This window comes from Emiliania huxleyi, assembly GCF_000372725.1.
Source record: "Emiliania huxleyi CCMP1516 unplaced genomic scaffold EMIHUscaffold_577, whole genome shotgun sequence".
Classification (NCBI taxonomy): Eukaryota; Haptophyta; order Isochrysidales; family Noelaerhabdaceae; genus Emiliania; species Emiliania huxleyi.
In genome coordinates this window covers 1-16,233 of record NW_005197670.1, presented here as the reverse complement: position 1 = coordinate 16,233, position 16,233 = coordinate 1, and the positions used below count along the sequence as shown (strand labels likewise).

The following is a 16,233-nucleotide window of genomic DNA, read 5'->3' as shown; positions in this document are numbered from 1 at the left end:
CCGCGTCGGCGGTGTTCCACGGCTCCGTCTCGTCCGGAGGCTCGGGCGCCTAGGGGGAAGGTTCCCAGAAGGTTCCTAGAAGCTTCCCGGTGCTCCGCGGCTCCGTCCGGAGGCTCTCGCGCGCCGCGTCCGTCTTGACGGCGCAAAACTTGCAGCCTCGCGTGCAGGTGTCGCCTGTGGGAGGGGAGCGGCGCGGCGAGGCGTCTTGCTCGGTCGTGGGGTGTGGGCAGAGCGGCTCCCGCGGGAGAGGTAGGCTCTCTCTCTCGGGCTCCGGGGAGAGAGGAAGAGAGGGAGAGAGGGAGAGAGGAGAGGCAGAGGCAAAGGCGGAGGCAGAGGCAGAGAGCGCGCGCCGAGCAGCATGATCGTGGCAGTGCCTCCGTTCCAGCACTCGCCAATGTTCGGGCACTGGGCCTCCTCGCACACGGTGGCCAGCTTGGTGCCGCCTGCGTCCGCGCGCCGCGCCTCTAGCGACTCCTTGAGCTCCGCGTACCGCGTCTCCGAGCCGCCCGGCGCTGGCACGTGGAACCAGCCCGGCCGCGGCCCGTCCGGCATGTCCCCGCCAACCTTGGGACGCACGGGCTCCGAGCGGTACCCCGCGCGGTCGTGGTCCTGCGGCGCCATGTCGTGCCGGACGATGCCGCGCTCAGCAAGCCACTGCTTGGCAGCTTCCCCTTGCAGCACTGCTCCGCCGTCCGCCGCTGCGGCGGCAGCGGGCTCCGGCGTCGGCCGAGCGGTGCTCAGCATGGGCGGACCGCAGCGGAGCGCGAGGGCTTGTTGGCAGAGGGCGAGCATCGGGGTCGGCAAAATTGTGCGGAACCGTCCGCTTCGATGTCTGCTCTCAGCAGAGCTCAAGCTTTGATGCGAGGCAGCGAAAGAAGAATTCTTGAACACAAGCCTCTCTAACAGCACACTGGCACGACAAGGGCGCGGACTGGCGCGGACTGGCACACTCACCGGCTTTGAGTCCGCCCAGCCCCCCTCCGTGTCGCGATGCGCTCCCCGCTCCCCTTCCCCTGTGTCCCTGATCGTCCTTACAAGATCCTGCTCGTGCAGGTGGGGACCCCCTGTCCTGGTGTCCTGGGGAGTGTATAAAATGAACTCGGGGGCACGGGACGCGGCACAAACCCCCTGTCCTTCTCCCACCCCTCGTTTGGCGTGCCCGTGTTATTTATTTATTTATTAGGGAAATATTTACCCCTCTCTTGGCACATCTAAAACAAAACTCGCTCTCTTTTATGTCCCACCATGCAGAGCGCATCTCTCTCTCTCTGTTGTGCGAGGCGTGAACCGCGCCATTCGCTCTCACCTGGCAACCCTGTCTGCACGTCTCGCGCGCGCGTGAACAGGGCTCCAGGCCCCAAATTACGTGTGAGTGTTAGAGTTGTTTGGTATTGCTATCAGTAACCAGCCTCCGGCGGGGCCCCCCGCTACATTTACACAAAAAGTCCCAAAACTCGAAATAAATACACCACGGAGCACGGTCACGCGCACACGCGACCTCCCACGCACCACCTGTGAAGATCGCGAATAGCTGCCTCCTCGCGTTTGCGGTGACGCTCCCTGCGACGATTGCTCTCGGCTTGGGACTCTCCCGCCGCGGGAGGCAGATCATACCCCACCGCCGTACTAAGGCCGTCCTCCTGCTGCGAGGTGCCGCACGCCAAGCAACAATCAAAGTCGCACGCATCGCATCGCCAGCGCACCGCAACATCCGGCACATCACCCTTGCATTGAGCACAGGTCTTCGACGCAGTCAGAGATGATATGATGGCTTGGTCTTGCCGCAACGTGGCTCTGTCTCCATAGAAATCATCATAGAACTTTGCAAGGTACTCATACGACGTCTCAGGCACACGTCCCATCGCCACCGCGCCACTGACCTGGTGGCGTCCTACCAAGTCCCAGGCGACGTGGTCCCAGCCATCACTTTCGAAGTCGTGACGCAGCCAAGCAACCATCGTAGCATCTGTTGATCGCCCTACCCCATTCACGTCGGAGGTGATCGTCATCAGCTGCACTGGCGCACCACAGCAATTACTCTCCAACATCGACGACGGCCACTTCTCCCCGTCTGGGGCTACCGGATTCTTGAGGTAGTCATCTAAATCGCCTACGTTCGGATATAAATATCCGGGAAATCCGCACAAGGGGCGGAAGTGGGCGTCGTCGACCGTCACGTGGATCTCGCGAAAAGCAGTCAACTCGTCAACGAGCTGCAGCTCGCCCACCACCAAGCTCCCCGGCTCGATCAGGGTCAGATGCCGCGTAATCCAAGCCGAACTGAGCAGCAGCTCCGCAGAAAGCCCATACGGTGGCGCATCGACTGGCAGCCGTACCCAGGCGTGGGTCTGCGCTGCTTCGCTGAAGTCCATTGACCTGATGGCGCGCTCCTCGCGCTTGCGGTGCCGGTCGCCGCGCCGCTTTGAGGCGCTCGCCGGCTCGCCGTCGGGTGGCAGCGTGTATTCGACCGTCGCGCTGGCCGGACGCTTCGAGCCGAACGGCGTCGTCACAACCGCGCTGAGCGAGCGCGTCGCGTGCTGCTTGCCGGGCGAGATGACCGGCGCCGACACGCGCAGCTGCTGCACGCCCGGTGCATGCTCGTCAATCCAGCAAGGCTGTGCGAGGAGGCTGCTGCCCACCTGCGCGAGAAAGCTGCTGCCCGCCGCCGATCCGCTGCCCCCGGGCTGGCTGCGCAGCGACGCGCGCATCCGCTCCAGCTCGCGGAGCTTGTCCAACCAGTTTGAGACCTCCCTCCGCTGCTTTATCGGCTTGCCCATCGCCGCAGCCGCGGCGAACTCATCTGGGTGATCGCCGCGGAGCATGGCCTGCGCCGCGGCGACGAGCCGCCAGTCGGCCTTCTTGGACTTGATCAGGGTCGCGTCCTTGAGCGCAGCGACTGCAGCCTTCGCGCCGGCCTCGGCCATTCCTCAGAGGCAACGGCGAACGCACTGCGGTCACCCGCCCTTTGCCGCCGCTTTTGGGGCGCGTGCATCGTCAAAAGATTTGCTGGGGCTCGAGGCGAAATGGGGCTTCTGGGGGCGGAACAATTCACACCTCGCGCAACAACTTATGTTTTCGTAAACGTAGTCGTGGCCCCCCGCTACGTCGCACGACTGCGACTGGGTAGCGGGGGGCTAAAAATCTCTCTCTCTCATCTAAATCCCCCCATAGAACAAGCAAGGTTTTGTGATTTTGTGTAATTTCTGTGAGTGGGTGGGAACCTTGTTCGGTATTCCCGCCAAAAGAAAGCCAATTTTTGACTTGGGCCCGCGGGCGGGTGACGGGCGCGACCGTTCGGAGACTGGAACAGAACCGTAACAGACAAGCACGCACACAAAAACGCAGCCCCAATGTGTATGGCCGGTCCCGACAACGGGCTCCACGCCACTCCTCCCGCGCTATTTTTCCGTGCCGCTGACGTTGCCGTCAAGCCTGTGACTCGTCGGCTGCTGCTCCACAACGATTCTGGCGCAGATTTGGTCTTCCGATTGGAATTGCCGATGCATTCTGCCTTCATCGTCAACTGCGGCGGGCTGGGGACAGATGGCCTGGGAGTGCTGGAGAAGGACGGCGACATTTCAATCGAAGTAGAGTGCCACGCCGCCGCATCCGTTGAAATCCTCGCTCGCACGAGCGCGGGAACGCTTCACGTTCCTCTTGTCGTTGGCGACCACCCTGGAGCTGGCGCGGGAGAGCGGAGAAGTGCGGCAGCAAGCGACGAGGTGTGGCCAAGCTTTGCGGAGGTCGTCGCGGCGCAGAAGTGCTCTGCCGCCGAAGAAGAGGCACGACCTCCAGAGCTGACAGCGGCGGCAGTGAGCGAACCCGACGAGATCGCGTTTTACGCCTCTTTGATTAACGAGGGCCGCGTGCAACGGCCGCCAGCAGCGCTGCGTGTGCACGTCGAAGGTGAGGTTGGACGGGCCTCGGAGAGTCGGCCTGCTCCTGTCGGATCGCCTCTCTCGTCTGCCGGATCGCCACATGACAACATCGGGGAGAGCGCAAGAACTCCTAGCACCTGCGGGCGGAGCCAGGTGAGCCTCACAAGCGAGCAGGCGGCCGCACGCGAGTTGATGCAGAGCCACACCTATTTTTTGGTGGGCGGCCTAGTCTGCGACAGCCGTGGCTGCACGCTGGGCCCGGCAGAGGAGGTTCTAGGCGAAGGCTGGAAGGAGGCGTTTGGGAAGAAGGCTCCCGCTCCCTTCGCAGCAGCAGAGGTGAGCACCGACGGCGGAAGAAGGGCATCGCCAACGGAGAGAAACACGAACTTGAAGCAGACGGGGAGAGAAACAGGGGCGGCTCGCGGCGGCGGCGGCGCCAGAGCGATGTCGCTCAGGACCGCAGGCCGCGCCTCCACTACAGCTAGGAGCACCAGCAAGAGCAACTCGTCTCGGGGACCGCGTGTCCGATCGAGCGCCCCGAAGATGGGCCCGCTGCTCAGCGAGGAGGAGATGCAGTCGAACTGGGACGCCCTTTGACGTGAGGTCGAGGGTCGTGGATTACTCGACGTTTGCTCTTCAACATACTGCGAAAACACGGAGCGCGACCGATGCGCCACAGTCGCCGGACGCGCCTCGCGCCCCCGTCTCACGTCGACACCGCGGTCGAAGAGTACTGAGACGTGGGGGAGGTGTTTTATTGGTAGTCACACAGATTTATGGAGACGCGGTTTTGTTTTTGGATTTTGCCCTCTCTGTCGTCTATGCGGAGACTGACGTCCTATACACCCAGTCAATTTAAAACGAGACGGTGCCGGGCACCTCCCTCTTGGAGGCGTTCGCCGCGCCCTTGCCTCGGCCGCCGCCCTTGCCTCGGCCGCCGCCCTTGCCTTTGCCTCGCCCGCCGCCCTTGCCGCGCCCACCGCCACCGGCGCCACCGGCGCCACCTCTGCCCGTCGCCGCACCGTCCGGCTTGGAGCCGTAGCGGTTCTTCTTGTGCTTCGCGCACGGCTCGCAACGCGTCTTCGTGCCGGAGAAGCCACGCGCCGCCAGGGAGAGCTGTGTGCTCGCGCTGAAGATGAAGCCGGCGCCGCAGTCGCGGCAGACTCGCTTGAGGTCACGGTACACGTCTCCGTCGGGGCCCAGGACCGGCTCTCCGTCACCAAAGATGCCGTCCATCTCGGACGCGTCCACCGCAGAGGCGGCGCGCTCCTTCTTCCTCTTCGCCGCCCCAGGCGGAGCGGCGGAGGGAGCGGCGTCGCCGCTGCCCAGGACCGAAGGCAGAGCGGTGGCAAAGAGGTCCACAGCGTCGAGGGCCGACGACTCCTCCGGCTGTGGCGGGATGTCGCGCCTGCGCTTCTTCTTCTTCGGCGCGGCCTCTGGCGGAGCGGCAAGCGCCTGCTCGTGCTGCTGCTGAGCCGGGCCCTTCTTTTGCCTTCGGCGCTCGGCCTTGGACATCGCCGCCTTTGGCCGGCTGGCTGCTGGCGCAGGCTCAGTCGTTGCTGGAGCCGTTGCCGCTGCCGAGCTGTTGCCGATCGGCATTGGCGTGTAGCCGGTCAGCAGTGTCGTCGGCTCGGCGCCGGTGCGGGAGACGGGCCCCAGCAGCTGCGCTCGCAGCTCCGCCGCGGCCTTGCGAGCCGCAGCTCCCGCCGGCGCCACGTCCTCCGAGTCGCGCTCGGCGGCCGCCTGCTGCGCCAAGAAGTGATCCGAGCGGCCGGCGGCGGCGACCGCCTTGCCCGTGTACTGGCTCATGACCGCCCGCGTTGCTCGCGTGTCTGCCTGAGAGTCGACGTCCCAATGGGGAGAGCTTCAGCAAAAAAGTATTATACAACTCGAGGGCTTGTTGGCGAGCCAAAATGGTGAAATCCTGCTCGTGCAGGTGGGGACCCTGTCCTCCTCCCCCATCCCTCGTCTGGGTTTAAATCCCCTGTGTGGTGGCGGCGTGCCGTCCTCCCATCCCTCCCTTGGGCGGTCCGTTTTCTTTCTTCAACACTGGGCACGGGACTGGCGCGCACTGGCACTAACACAGAAAAGAATTCTAGCTGTGCAAGAAAAGAAAATCCCGACTCGCAGCAACACGGGGGGGCTGCGCCACAGGGGAGCAAGGGGGTGGGGGGATTGGGGTGGTGGGGAGGGGTCTCGGGGAGGGGTCTCGGGTTTCGTGAGGCTAAGACTTGCCTTTCGGGGAGGGGCCTCAGGAAAGGCGAATCCAGCTCAACCCTACGTCTTCCCCTCCTCCCTCGAGGCAGCGAGTAGGCAGCGAGAGGAGGTCTCGAGCGCCTATATGAAGGTATGTGAGATGGTGATGGGAATGGGTGGTCGGGCGGGCGGGCGGGCGGGCGGGCGGGCGGGCAAGCGGGGAGAGGCGGGCGGGCGGGGCGGAGCGGGCGGGCGGGGTGATCGGAGAAATCGTAGCCACAATCAGCAGCAGCGGAGCAGCAGCAGCAGCAGCAGCTGCTGCAGCAGCCAGCAGCAGCCTGCCGCAGATTGCTGCCGTTGTCAGCGCCGCGATCCGCCGCCGCGCCGCCGCGCCGCCGCCGCCTGCGCTCGCCGCCGCCTCGTAGACGACACATCTCGCGCTCGAGGAGCCGCGCAGCGGGCCGCGAGGTGGATGTCAAAGAGCCGCATGGCGAGGTCATGAAATCGTGTGCGAAGTGTGCGTGTCGCGGTGTCGGAGCATGCTCCATCTGACTGCATCTGCAAATAAATAAATAAATAAAAACGGACACCTCTACTGTGAGATGGGTAAAAAGGAACAGGTCCCCGCCCGTGCGGTCTTTGTGCAGGGTTCTTTGTGGGTGTGCAATCGGACTAGTCCTGGCTTCTTTCTGTTTAGTGACGCCAGCTCCCTCCCCACCTGTAAACAGGCCTGAAGGACGGGTCGACCAGGAGCAAGCCCCTCCCAACCCCTCCCTGCACATTGACATTTCTAGCAGCGGCATCGAGCTGAAAGTTGAACGGACCGTGCTCAGTCTTGTGGCTGCCGAGCCAACCAGCCGTTCCCTCGTACTTGGGTGCGGCAGTCCGAAGTGCTTCTGCGTAATACACTCCAAAGCCGCCGAAGGCTGAGCGCACTGGCGTTAGGCAACCGCTCCCACCCCAGCCAGCAACCCCTAGAGTCCCCTGCTCGGCCATTGGTGGCCATATGGCGTCGAGATCGTAATATAACGTTCTTCCCTGAGACCCATTGTGCACGGACATGCCAAAGATGGCCGTGACGTGCAGCAGACGGCCGACTGCAATCATCTTGAGGAAGCGCGACTGATCGAACGCCACAAAGTCCATATCGACGCTCACCAGCAGGTCCCAGCTATCCCACGCCCACGCAAGGTCAAGGACGCGCTGTCGCAGGCGTGCCAGCAGCAGGAGACGCTGCTTGCAGTTTCGCTTCAGGGGGTCCTTTCGTACCGATGTGTAAATTCATAGCGCTTGTGCACGCGCAGCATCATGTGGTATTGGCCGCGCCACGTGTTGTGCCCGATGTAGAGCTGCGAACCATCGTGCGTCAGCTTGACCGCCATCGAGCAGTGCGTGCACTCGCTGACCCACTCCTCGGCCTGCTCCGCAGAGTGGGGTGTGCTTACTTTTTTGGCACCGCCGTGACGCAGATTCGCTGCGATGCTGAGGCCTTGCGGGTTCCTGCCCACCCTGGGCGAGTACGACAGCAGTGCCGAGGCACACGCCGCTCAATATCTCGCGGCGCGCGGCGTGGTGTCCGTCGCCGACCTGTCGCCCGCAGAGACGGCTGCGTTCGTAAGCGAGATGCGCGGGAGGAGCTTTGAGATCCACCACGGAGCGCTCGAAGCTCTGGTTGCCGAGCACCGCGCGGAGCGCCGCCTTCGCGGCGGCGGGAGGGCATACTCGGCGTCGTCTCGGGTTCCGGTACGACACCTTCCCTTCCCTGCGTGTCGCGACCCGCTCAGTGGCGTGCTCGCGCCACACGCGCCCCTCTCCCTCACAGGACACCGCTGGGAGGCGGGCACCCGATGGCACGGCCACGATCGTTCGCGCCGCCGGGGAGCGAGAGAGGGTCAACACGGACCTAGCCCTCATGATCAACTCGGGCTTCCTGTGCGCCGGCTACGACGCGCTGCGGGCTTGTCGCAAACAGACCAAGATATTTTCACTCTCTCACGGGGAGGTGTTCCTGTCCAAGGAGGGCGCCATCACGTTCGTGGACGCGGTCGGCGGGCCGCGCCAGCTCTCTCCGACGGCGCTCGCGCAGCTGTTCAAGAGGGCACACCCCGGCCACATGAACGGGCTCGGAGGCCTCAAGATGAGCCCGTTCCGGCACCTGGTGGGTCGGCGAGCCAACATTCCAGGAACGCCTTGGCAGCAGCTCGAGAAGATCCGCAGCGCGGCCAAGGCACGGCCGGCCAACTCGCAGGTGCCCTGATTTTCCCGCGCTCCGCTCCGCACCACCACCCCCCCCCAGCCCCACGTCTAGACCCCCCCCCCCCCCTCTCCCTCTCTCTCCCTCTCTCCTCTCCTCTCTCTCGCTCTTTCTCCCCTCTCTCGCTCTCGCTCTCACTTCCCCCCTCGCCCCTCGCCCCTCGCCCCTCCCCTCCCTCTCTCCCTCTCTCCCTCTCTCCCTCTCTCTCTCCCTCTCTCCGCCCCTCCCCTCCCTCTCTCCCTCTCTCCCTCTCTCCCTCTCTCTCTCCCTCTCTCCCTCTCTCCCTCTCTCTCTCCCTCTCTCTCTCCCTCTCTTCTCTCTTCTCTCTTCTCTCTCTCTCTCTCTCTCTCCCTCTCTCTCTCTCTCTCTCCCTCTCTCTCTCTCCACACGCGGCCCCCATATCCAGCCGCTCCTCAGCCCGCCTCACCTCCCCCAAACTCCTCAGGCGCGCAGCGGGCCGAAGAAGGCGACTGTGCGCCGCGCACGGGCCTCCCGGTCGACACACTAAGTCGCGACACGAAGATCGGGCCTAGCTCGCCTGAAGTCAAGGCGGCTTTTGATTTACTCGTGGTGACGCCTGCCGGGCCAGCCCGTAGCACCCCTCTGCCCCTCACCGATTTGAGCTCGGCAATAATTTATGGAGGCTTTCGCTGCCTTTGTTCTTGAGATCCGGCACCGGCTTGTGCTCTCGTCCTGTCTGAAGAGTGTCTCTAGTCGCCTTACGTGAACTCTGTACGATCTCGTTTGTTTTATACGTATAGAATCGGCTGTGGACACCACTTTAAATGCGTGGAACAGTGCTCCACTGCGCTCAGAGGCTGTAGGAAGGAGCTCAGTGGGGAGGAGCGCGTCTGTGAGGGAGGACGATACAATCGAGGGGTCCCGTACCATGCGGGATCGAGCCTATCCCACAGGGCAACAGTGCAAGAACAAGAAGAGGTTCATACGCGAGAAGAAAGACGAAAAGCAAAGGCCGGGGCCCAAACTATGAGAAAGCCGCGCCGAATACTTCTCGGGTCCGTTGGCCTCTTTTGTAGGGAAGAATTTTTGATACCCGTCAAGACGCCTGCTGGGGGCAGCTTCAGCCGTCTGCTCCCCCAGTAGGCACACACTAGACAGATAGGTAGGAGGAGAAAGGGGAGATGGTGGTGGGTTCGACGAGGAGAGAAGGAGGTGCTGGCGACGCGCACAGAGTGCGCGCACAGACTGCCGTCAGATCTGTGCTTCTGATTGACCTACCTTCTGAGGCAGTCTCAGACTAAACAACGTATTTGTCGCCAACCAGATTTCGATCTCGTCGCCGCACTCCGATTTCTTTGTCAGGCCATGTGCCGCTCGCTCGTCCGCCCAAGTGACTTGGACGCGCGGTCGAGGGCACCCCACCGTTCTTGGGGCGCGCTGGCGCTCACCAGCAATCGTCACCCCTCACCTGGAATAAAACAATTTATTGTCGCCGCTCGCTCCCTTCAGCAACGGCCTCTGCCTCTGTTGCCGCGATGAGTGCCTTTCGACGTCTCTGCCCGGATACGATCGCCGAGTTCTGGGAGGAGGCGACGCTCCTCCAGGACGGCTTCCCGGGCGGCGATGAGGTCGTCGCCGCCGCCTACTTTGAGGCGAACGACGTCCACGTCAAGGCGTACGATATCGCCTCGGCCGGCGGCACCGCGCTTGCCTACAAGGAGCACGGCTTCTGCGGAGCGCTCATGTGCCAAAATCCAGAGGCTCACCATATCTTCGAGCGAAACTCCCGCACCGCCAAGCCGCTCGACCAGCGCAAGTGGCAGAGGTTTCTCGCGCCGCTCCCGCTCACCCCACCATCCTTAGCCTCTCTTGCTCCTGTGCGCTGACCGCCCGACCGCCCGTATCGTTTGCCGCGCAGCTCTACGTGCACCATTCCGACCTTCCGCACCATGCGCCTCGCGAGCGGGGAGTACCTCGAGCTCCTCGGCAAGAAGATGGTCTTCCTCGACCGCGTGGTCGAGCCATGGCCCTCCAAGGCTCTCACGGCCAAGCAGAAGAAGGATGGCGACGCGTGGAACGCCAAGTTCATCAAGCTCCTGCTGAAGTGGGGGCTGCTCGAGCCCGACGTCTTCGTTGCCGTCGGAGTACGCCCGGGCCCCGCCAGCCCCGCTCCCTCACGATACCCTCTTGCATTATTACTTTATTGGGGGGGGCAAACCACAGGCGGTGGCAAACGAGTTCCCCGAGCAGCCCTGCTTTGAGGGCCTCGGCTTCCAGCATGTGCACCATGCGCTGCACCCGTCCCCCAACTCCTGTGCGCCCCCCCCCCCCCCCCCTCCCTTCCTGCCCTCCACTTTATTCCTCTCCCCCCCCCTCACTGAGCCCCCCCCCCCACGTTTTCGCCACTGCTCCAACAGTCGCGCCGGAGCTCTTCAAGCTCCTCTCCCTCTCGCACGTCTTCTGCGCCGCGGTCGACATCATCCGCAACAAGGGAGAGGCCTCCTTCAACGCGCAGGCGTACACGGCCTACTTCAAGAAGGTCAACGAGCAGGCTGGCACGGTCGTCTCCTCCGACCTCTACCACAAGATGGTCGACCAGATTGTCGAGGCGGACGTCGACCTCCACGTCCGGGGAGCGTGGCGCGAGATGGTGCACAAGTGCCCGGTGCGTGTGCTACTTTATGGAGAAGCAGCCCAGCTCGAGATTTAGCCGAGATTAGCCAAGACCCCCCCTGTTTCTTCAGGTGTTTCGAGAGCAGCTGTCGACTTGGCAGGAGCCATTTGCGGACCCGTACAACTTCTCGGAGCGGCAGAGATGCCGCGCCCACCTACGCTGGGACAAACTCGACGCAAACCAACGTAGCGTTGAAACGGCTCCGGGGCGTGCCGCAGCGCTAGCCGCCCGTGAGGCAGCGCGAGCCGCCGCATATGGAGTACCTGTCGATCTTCTGCCTCCGCCAGTGCCCCGCGATGGCATGCGCACGGCCAGTGGTGGCGGGACTTCGCGTGCACCGCACTGCTCCGTCTGCAAGACGGCTGGCCACGACGTGCGCACTTGCCCGACCCTTGGGAAGCAGCGGAAGCCGCGCTCAGCGGCCCAGGATCGCGCGGAAGAGAAGAGAAAAGAGAAGAAGAGGAAGCAGCGCGAGAGGGGCCCCACGTCTCCGCCGCGCAAGGAGGCGCTGCCTCAGGGGCCCGTCCACACGCCACCCCACCACCTCGGCGGCGAGGGGCTGACTCAGGGGCCCGTCCTCACGCCGCCCAACCACCTCGGCGGCGAGGGAGCCCTCGTGGAGAACCTCGCAGCCTGCGGCTACCCCCGCGAGCAAGCGCGGGTGGCACTCGCACGCTGCAGCGGCAGCCCCTGCGTGCGCCTCAACGCCGCCCTCGACCTCCTCCTTGAGCGTTGAGTACACACACACACACACACACACACACACACACACACACACACACGCACACACACACACACACACACACACACACACACACACACACCTCGCGCACAATCTGCCTCCTTTCTCTCTCTTCGTTTTCGTTCGTTGACACGACACACACACACACACACCCCTCGCGCACAATGTGCCTCGTTTCTTTTTCTTCGTTTCGTTTCGTTTGTTGACACGACAAAGAAAGCAGAAAGAACTAAGAAGGCGCGCTGAAGAAGAAGTCGCGAAACGCGCGCGAAAACGGCGGCGGAGGCCGAAACGGTGCTGGCCCGCCCAGTGTTTTCTCCAATTTAGGTTCAGATTTGCGCAAGGTCGGGGCTCGCGTAATAAAGCCGTAGAAGCCACAATAGTCCGACGTGTTCCGTTACGTGTTCGGTGGCGGCCGCCCCAGATGCTGCCATTGACACTCCACTGCTTGCTCGCATTTGCCAGTGCACCTAACGCTGCCACGATGAAGCGTCCCGAGAGGAAGGACTTCCGAGGCCGACTGGAAGACTGGATAAAGGCCCAGAATGCCTGGGTCGAGCACGTACGTCGGCCCAACGAAAAGGCCATGCCAGACTTTGACCCGAGCGCGTCGCCAGAAGCAGACGCTGTTGTCCGTGGATTACGTGCCGATATGTGGGCTGTCTACAGCAACCGAGCCGGCCCGCCGAAGGAAGGAAGCCGCCGCTCGCAAAACGCCTTCGTCACCAAGAAGGAACTCTCCATTGACGTCTTGACCTCGAGTCGTGCGCCCCCAATCCCCTTCAGCATCAGCACCATCGCCAACGCCATCTCCGCCGCCAGCTTCCCCGCCCCCGACTGCTCCGCCCCCGCCCTACCCGCCGCCCTACCCGCCACTGCTCCCAAGTTCCCCCTTCCCTCTGCAAGTGATGCTCGTTGCAGGCCCGCTGCCGCGGGCGGCACCACCTCCACCACCACCACCACCACCACCACCTCTGCCTCCGCCGAGCTCGCCTTCGATCGCGCCCACGCCGCCACCATCTCTGCCCCCGCCGAGCTCGCCTTCAATCGCGCCGCCTCTCATCGCGCGGGTGCAGGCACCATTGATGGAGATGCCGCCGTCACCACCATTGATGGAGATGCCGCCGTCACCGGTGCCAAAGTCACTTGTGCATCAGATGCCGCCTCAGATGCCGCCGGCACTTATGCCCTCTCCGAAGACGAGCATGCCCTCCCGGAAGGAGATGGTGCCCTCGATGCTGTCGGCGGTGGAGCGGGCATGGAGGCAACTGCTGAGATGGCGCGAATGCAGCTCGATGCCGACGAGTACTTTGCGCAGCAGCGTGCCATCGAAAAGCAGTGTCGTGACCAGGGTGCGTCCACAGAGTTGACTGAGCAGCAGCGCCGCACTTGGGAGTCGACGATGTACAATGTCGGCCGCGACGATTGCCGTCCCGACAGCACTGGTGCAGACTACGTCTTTGTCGAGGACATTCTCACGAAAATTCGGGAGTGGGCAAAGATCGCGGCGAGGGGAGAGAGCTACCCAGTCTTCAACCTACTCAGCTCCAGCACTCAGTTCGCTCTGGCCTGCATAGGAGTCAGCGACTTTTGCTTCAAACCGTACTTTGATGCCCCCACGACGTCGCGGCTGTGGGTGAAGTTCTCTCGGCTGTGTGCGGTGCAGTGGGCCACTCTCCGCACGCTCCAGCTGGAAGCGGAGAAACGCATGCACGGCACGGAGGCAAACCGCAAGGAGGCGAACTTGCTACAGGCGGCGATGCCCATGAACACGTCGCCACTTTGGCACGACGACCAGCCGGAGAAGATTTTCTTGCAGACCCTGCTCAAGCCCGACGACGCCCACGCGGTCGTGGATGCAAGTGGCTTCCGGAGGAACTCTGGTGGCAACACAAAGAACAGGATCTCCACTGAACAGTCTATCTGCCTCGTGACAGCAGATGAGTTCGAGCTTGGGAAGAAGACTTGTCCCTGCCTCTTCGATATGTTGGATGAGGAGGCTGCTAGCCGGGTGCGGCAGTGCCCCATCTGGTCGCAGATTGTCACCGACCTGACATCCGTCGTGAGCGACAAACGGATGTGTGACGAGGAGCGAATCTATGCGCTGATGTGCCTCACTGTCGTCCTCGCAAACGCCCAAAACCTGAGTGGGTCCGCGGCCGCTCTCGGCGTCATCAAGACGGGCACCCCGCCCGTGTCTCTGCGCGCCGATGAGGTGCCGTCCTACGATGTATGGTCCGACACATCTAAAGTGAAAGGGGGGGGGGTAGGGGAAAACCTAGTGAGTGAGTGCTCGCCGACCCTCCCCACACTAAGTCGTCATCGGTGCTGTGTTTTTTAGTTGGCGAAGGCTCCTGGAAGCCCCCAAAAAATTGGTGATAGATTTTTTCTGAGCTTAGCCTTCGATGTTAGATGAAACAAACGCAAGGCGGTACGATTGGGATCGGGTTGCGGGCAAGAGAGCCCTAGCCCTGGGGGGTGCGCGGTCGCAGGGCCATAACACGGGTCTCCCAGTGCGTCCGGCAGCTTTTCTTCCACCAACCCAGGAGGCCCGACTCTCCCATCGGCTTTCGCGGCCCCGCAAAGCGTCTCTACCTAAGCGTCGGGTTTCTCACCTTCGACCCTCTATACAAATGCGCTCCGCCCCTCTCTCCACTCTCGTCTGCCTCGCCATCCTCGGCAGCGTCTTTGGACTCTCCAGCGAAAGTGCCCTCGCTCAGCTGCGGTCGCTCGCCGACGCCGCTCGTGAGAGGCCGTCGGTCGTGCTCTGTGCGTGCCTCTGCGTGCTGCTCGCGGCTTGCTACGCCCTGTTTGCCTTCGCCGCGGACGTCACGACTCAGAATGCGCCCGAGCACCGGCCCGACGACCACGACCGCGCCGACGCGATGCTGGCCACTCCCAGGATGCGCTTGCTCCGGCGAGGCATGCTGATGCTCGATGTGGCTCGCCATCCCGAGAAGCTGCGCGAGGACCTGAAGCGGCGGTCGCGGACGAACCGCATCATCCGCAACGACGAGCAGGGCGGCGGCCTCACCCACCTCGAGGTGCCCCGCCACCCTCACGCCAGCGGCCCGGCTGACCTCTCGCCGGACCTCGCTGCCGCGGACGGTGTATCCTCTGCCGGCGGCGCTGCGGCGGTGGGCTCCTCCTCCTCTGGGGCGGGCAGCGGCGGCGGCGGCGGCGTGCGGTCCGCCGCCGCCGCCGCCGCAGAAGCCGCCGCCGCCGCCGCCGCCGCCGAGCCCCGCACGCCGGCGGACGGGCTCGAAGCGCACTGGGCGAGGGTTCTCTCCTCAGTGGAGGTGCTCTCGCAGCTGGACGGGCAGCACCTCGCCGCGCTCGCCGCGCTGGCGACGGTGCGCAAGTACCAGCGTGGCGACCGGCTCCGCTCTCCGCACCAGGTCGGCAGTGAGTATTAGTTAGGAAGGTGAAGAGCAGCCAGAGGATCGGACTCGGCACCGGCGCGGTATGGGAGGACGCTGGACAGGAGATGGCGGCACGCCGGAGCAACACACAGACACACACTCTCACAAGACACTAGGCGGGCAGCGCGCCGGCCTTTGTCGTCGTGCTGCAAGGCGAGGGAGGCGTCTCTCTTGCGGAGCGAGGAGAGGCGCCTTCTAGCCCTCGACGGCCCTTTCTAGGCGAGGTGTCTCTCTGGCGGACCGAGGAAGAGTACTTCCGCTGCGGCAGAGAGGAGCGCAAGGACCTGGGGGCGCGCATCGCCGCTGGCATCTCCGCAGCCCTTTCCTAGACCTTTCCTGGACCTTTCCTGGAACTTTCCTGCAGGCGCGCATCTCCGCTGGCATCTCCGCAGGTCCCCACATCTCCCCACATCTCCCCCCATCTCCCCCCATCTCCCCCCATCTCCCCACATCTCGGCATATCTCACCGCATCTCCGCCGGCATCTCCGCAGCGGCCGAGAGCGGCGGCAGCGGCGGAAACGTCGTCGACGCGATCGCCGCCGGCCTCGCCGCCGCCAGCGGGCCGCAGGACGAGGCGGCGCCGTCGGCGGAGGCGGCCCCGCTCCGCACGTTCCGAGCAGGCAGCCGCTGCTCCTCTTTCCTCGACCTGCTCCACGCGCTCACCACGCCGGTCGCCGGATTCGTGCCCGCGCTCCCGTTCCGCTCCGCCTCCGCCGCCTCCGCCGCCGCCGCGCCGGGCGTACTCGCCGCCTCGAGCAGCGCCAGTCTGCTTGAGATCCCGACCGAGGCGCTGCGCCGGCCGGCGGAGCGGAACCTTCTCGGAACCGTCCAGGGACCTCAGTCCGAGCGCCTTGTAGGCGCTGCACCGGCTGGCGGAGCGGAACCGGCCCCTCGCCTTCGGGCTGGTCGAGGTGGTGCTGCTGCGGCTCGCCCTCGTCACCTGCGACACCATCGCGTCGTACATCGAGCTCCCGCCCGCACTCTGCCCGAAGCCCGCCCTCGCCGCGCCGCCCTCGCTGCCCGGCGCGTGGCGCGCGCCCGAGCTGGCTGCCTTGCGCCTCTTCCGCGCACCTTCGTCGACCCCTCCGTGTAGGTGGCCGTAGTA

The 16,233-nt window shown here is 64.2% G+C and overlaps 4 protein-coding genes across 4 annotated transcripts; 2 read left to right on the top strand and 2 right to left on the bottom strand.

Moving 5' to 3' along the window:
- Nucleotides 1–348: 348 nt before the first annotated feature.
- EMIHUDRAFT_48342 (putative Lipoyl synthase) lies at nt 349–570 on the bottom strand (the record flags this gene model as incomplete). The annotated part of the gene is made up of 1 exon (XM_005764877.1): nt 349–570. A coding segment is annotated over one exon (222 nt), but the record flags the coding sequence as incomplete, so codon positions are not given.
- A 4,163-nt stretch (nt 571–4,733) lies between these two features.
- EMIHUDRAFT_120105 (hypothetical protein) lies at nt 4,734–5,687 on the bottom strand (the record flags this gene model as incomplete). The annotated part of the gene is made up of 1 exon (XM_005764876.1): nt 4,734–5,687. One exon carries the CDS (start codon nt 5,685–5,687, stop codon nt 4,734–4,736), a length of 954 nt encoding a protein of 317 aa, XP_005764933.1.
- A 1,851-nt stretch (nt 5,688–7,538) lies between these two features.
- On the top strand, nt 7,539–9,102 carry EMIHUDRAFT_425229 (hypothetical protein). The gene is made up of 3 exons (XM_005764875.1): nt 7,539–7,817; nt 7,897–8,322; nt 8,774–9,102. The coding sequence occupies exons 1-3, from the start codon at nt 7,554–7,556 to the stop codon at nt 8,834–8,836; spliced, it is 753 nt and encodes a 250-aa protein (XP_005764932.1). The 5' UTR covers nt 7,539–7,553; the 3' UTR covers nt 8,837–9,102.
- Nucleotides 9,103–12,357: 3,255 nt separating this feature from the next.
- Nucleotides 12,358–16,221, top strand: EMIHUDRAFT_120102 (hypothetical protein; the record flags this gene model as incomplete). Its single annotated transcript, XM_005764874.1, has 5 exons — nt 12,358–13,940; nt 14,389–15,103; nt 15,492–15,519; nt 15,620–15,954; nt 15,986–16,221. Coding segments are annotated over 5 exons (2,897 nt in total), but the record flags the coding sequence as incomplete, so codon positions are not given.
- Between the last annotated feature and the right edge of the window lie 12 nt (nt 16,222–16,233).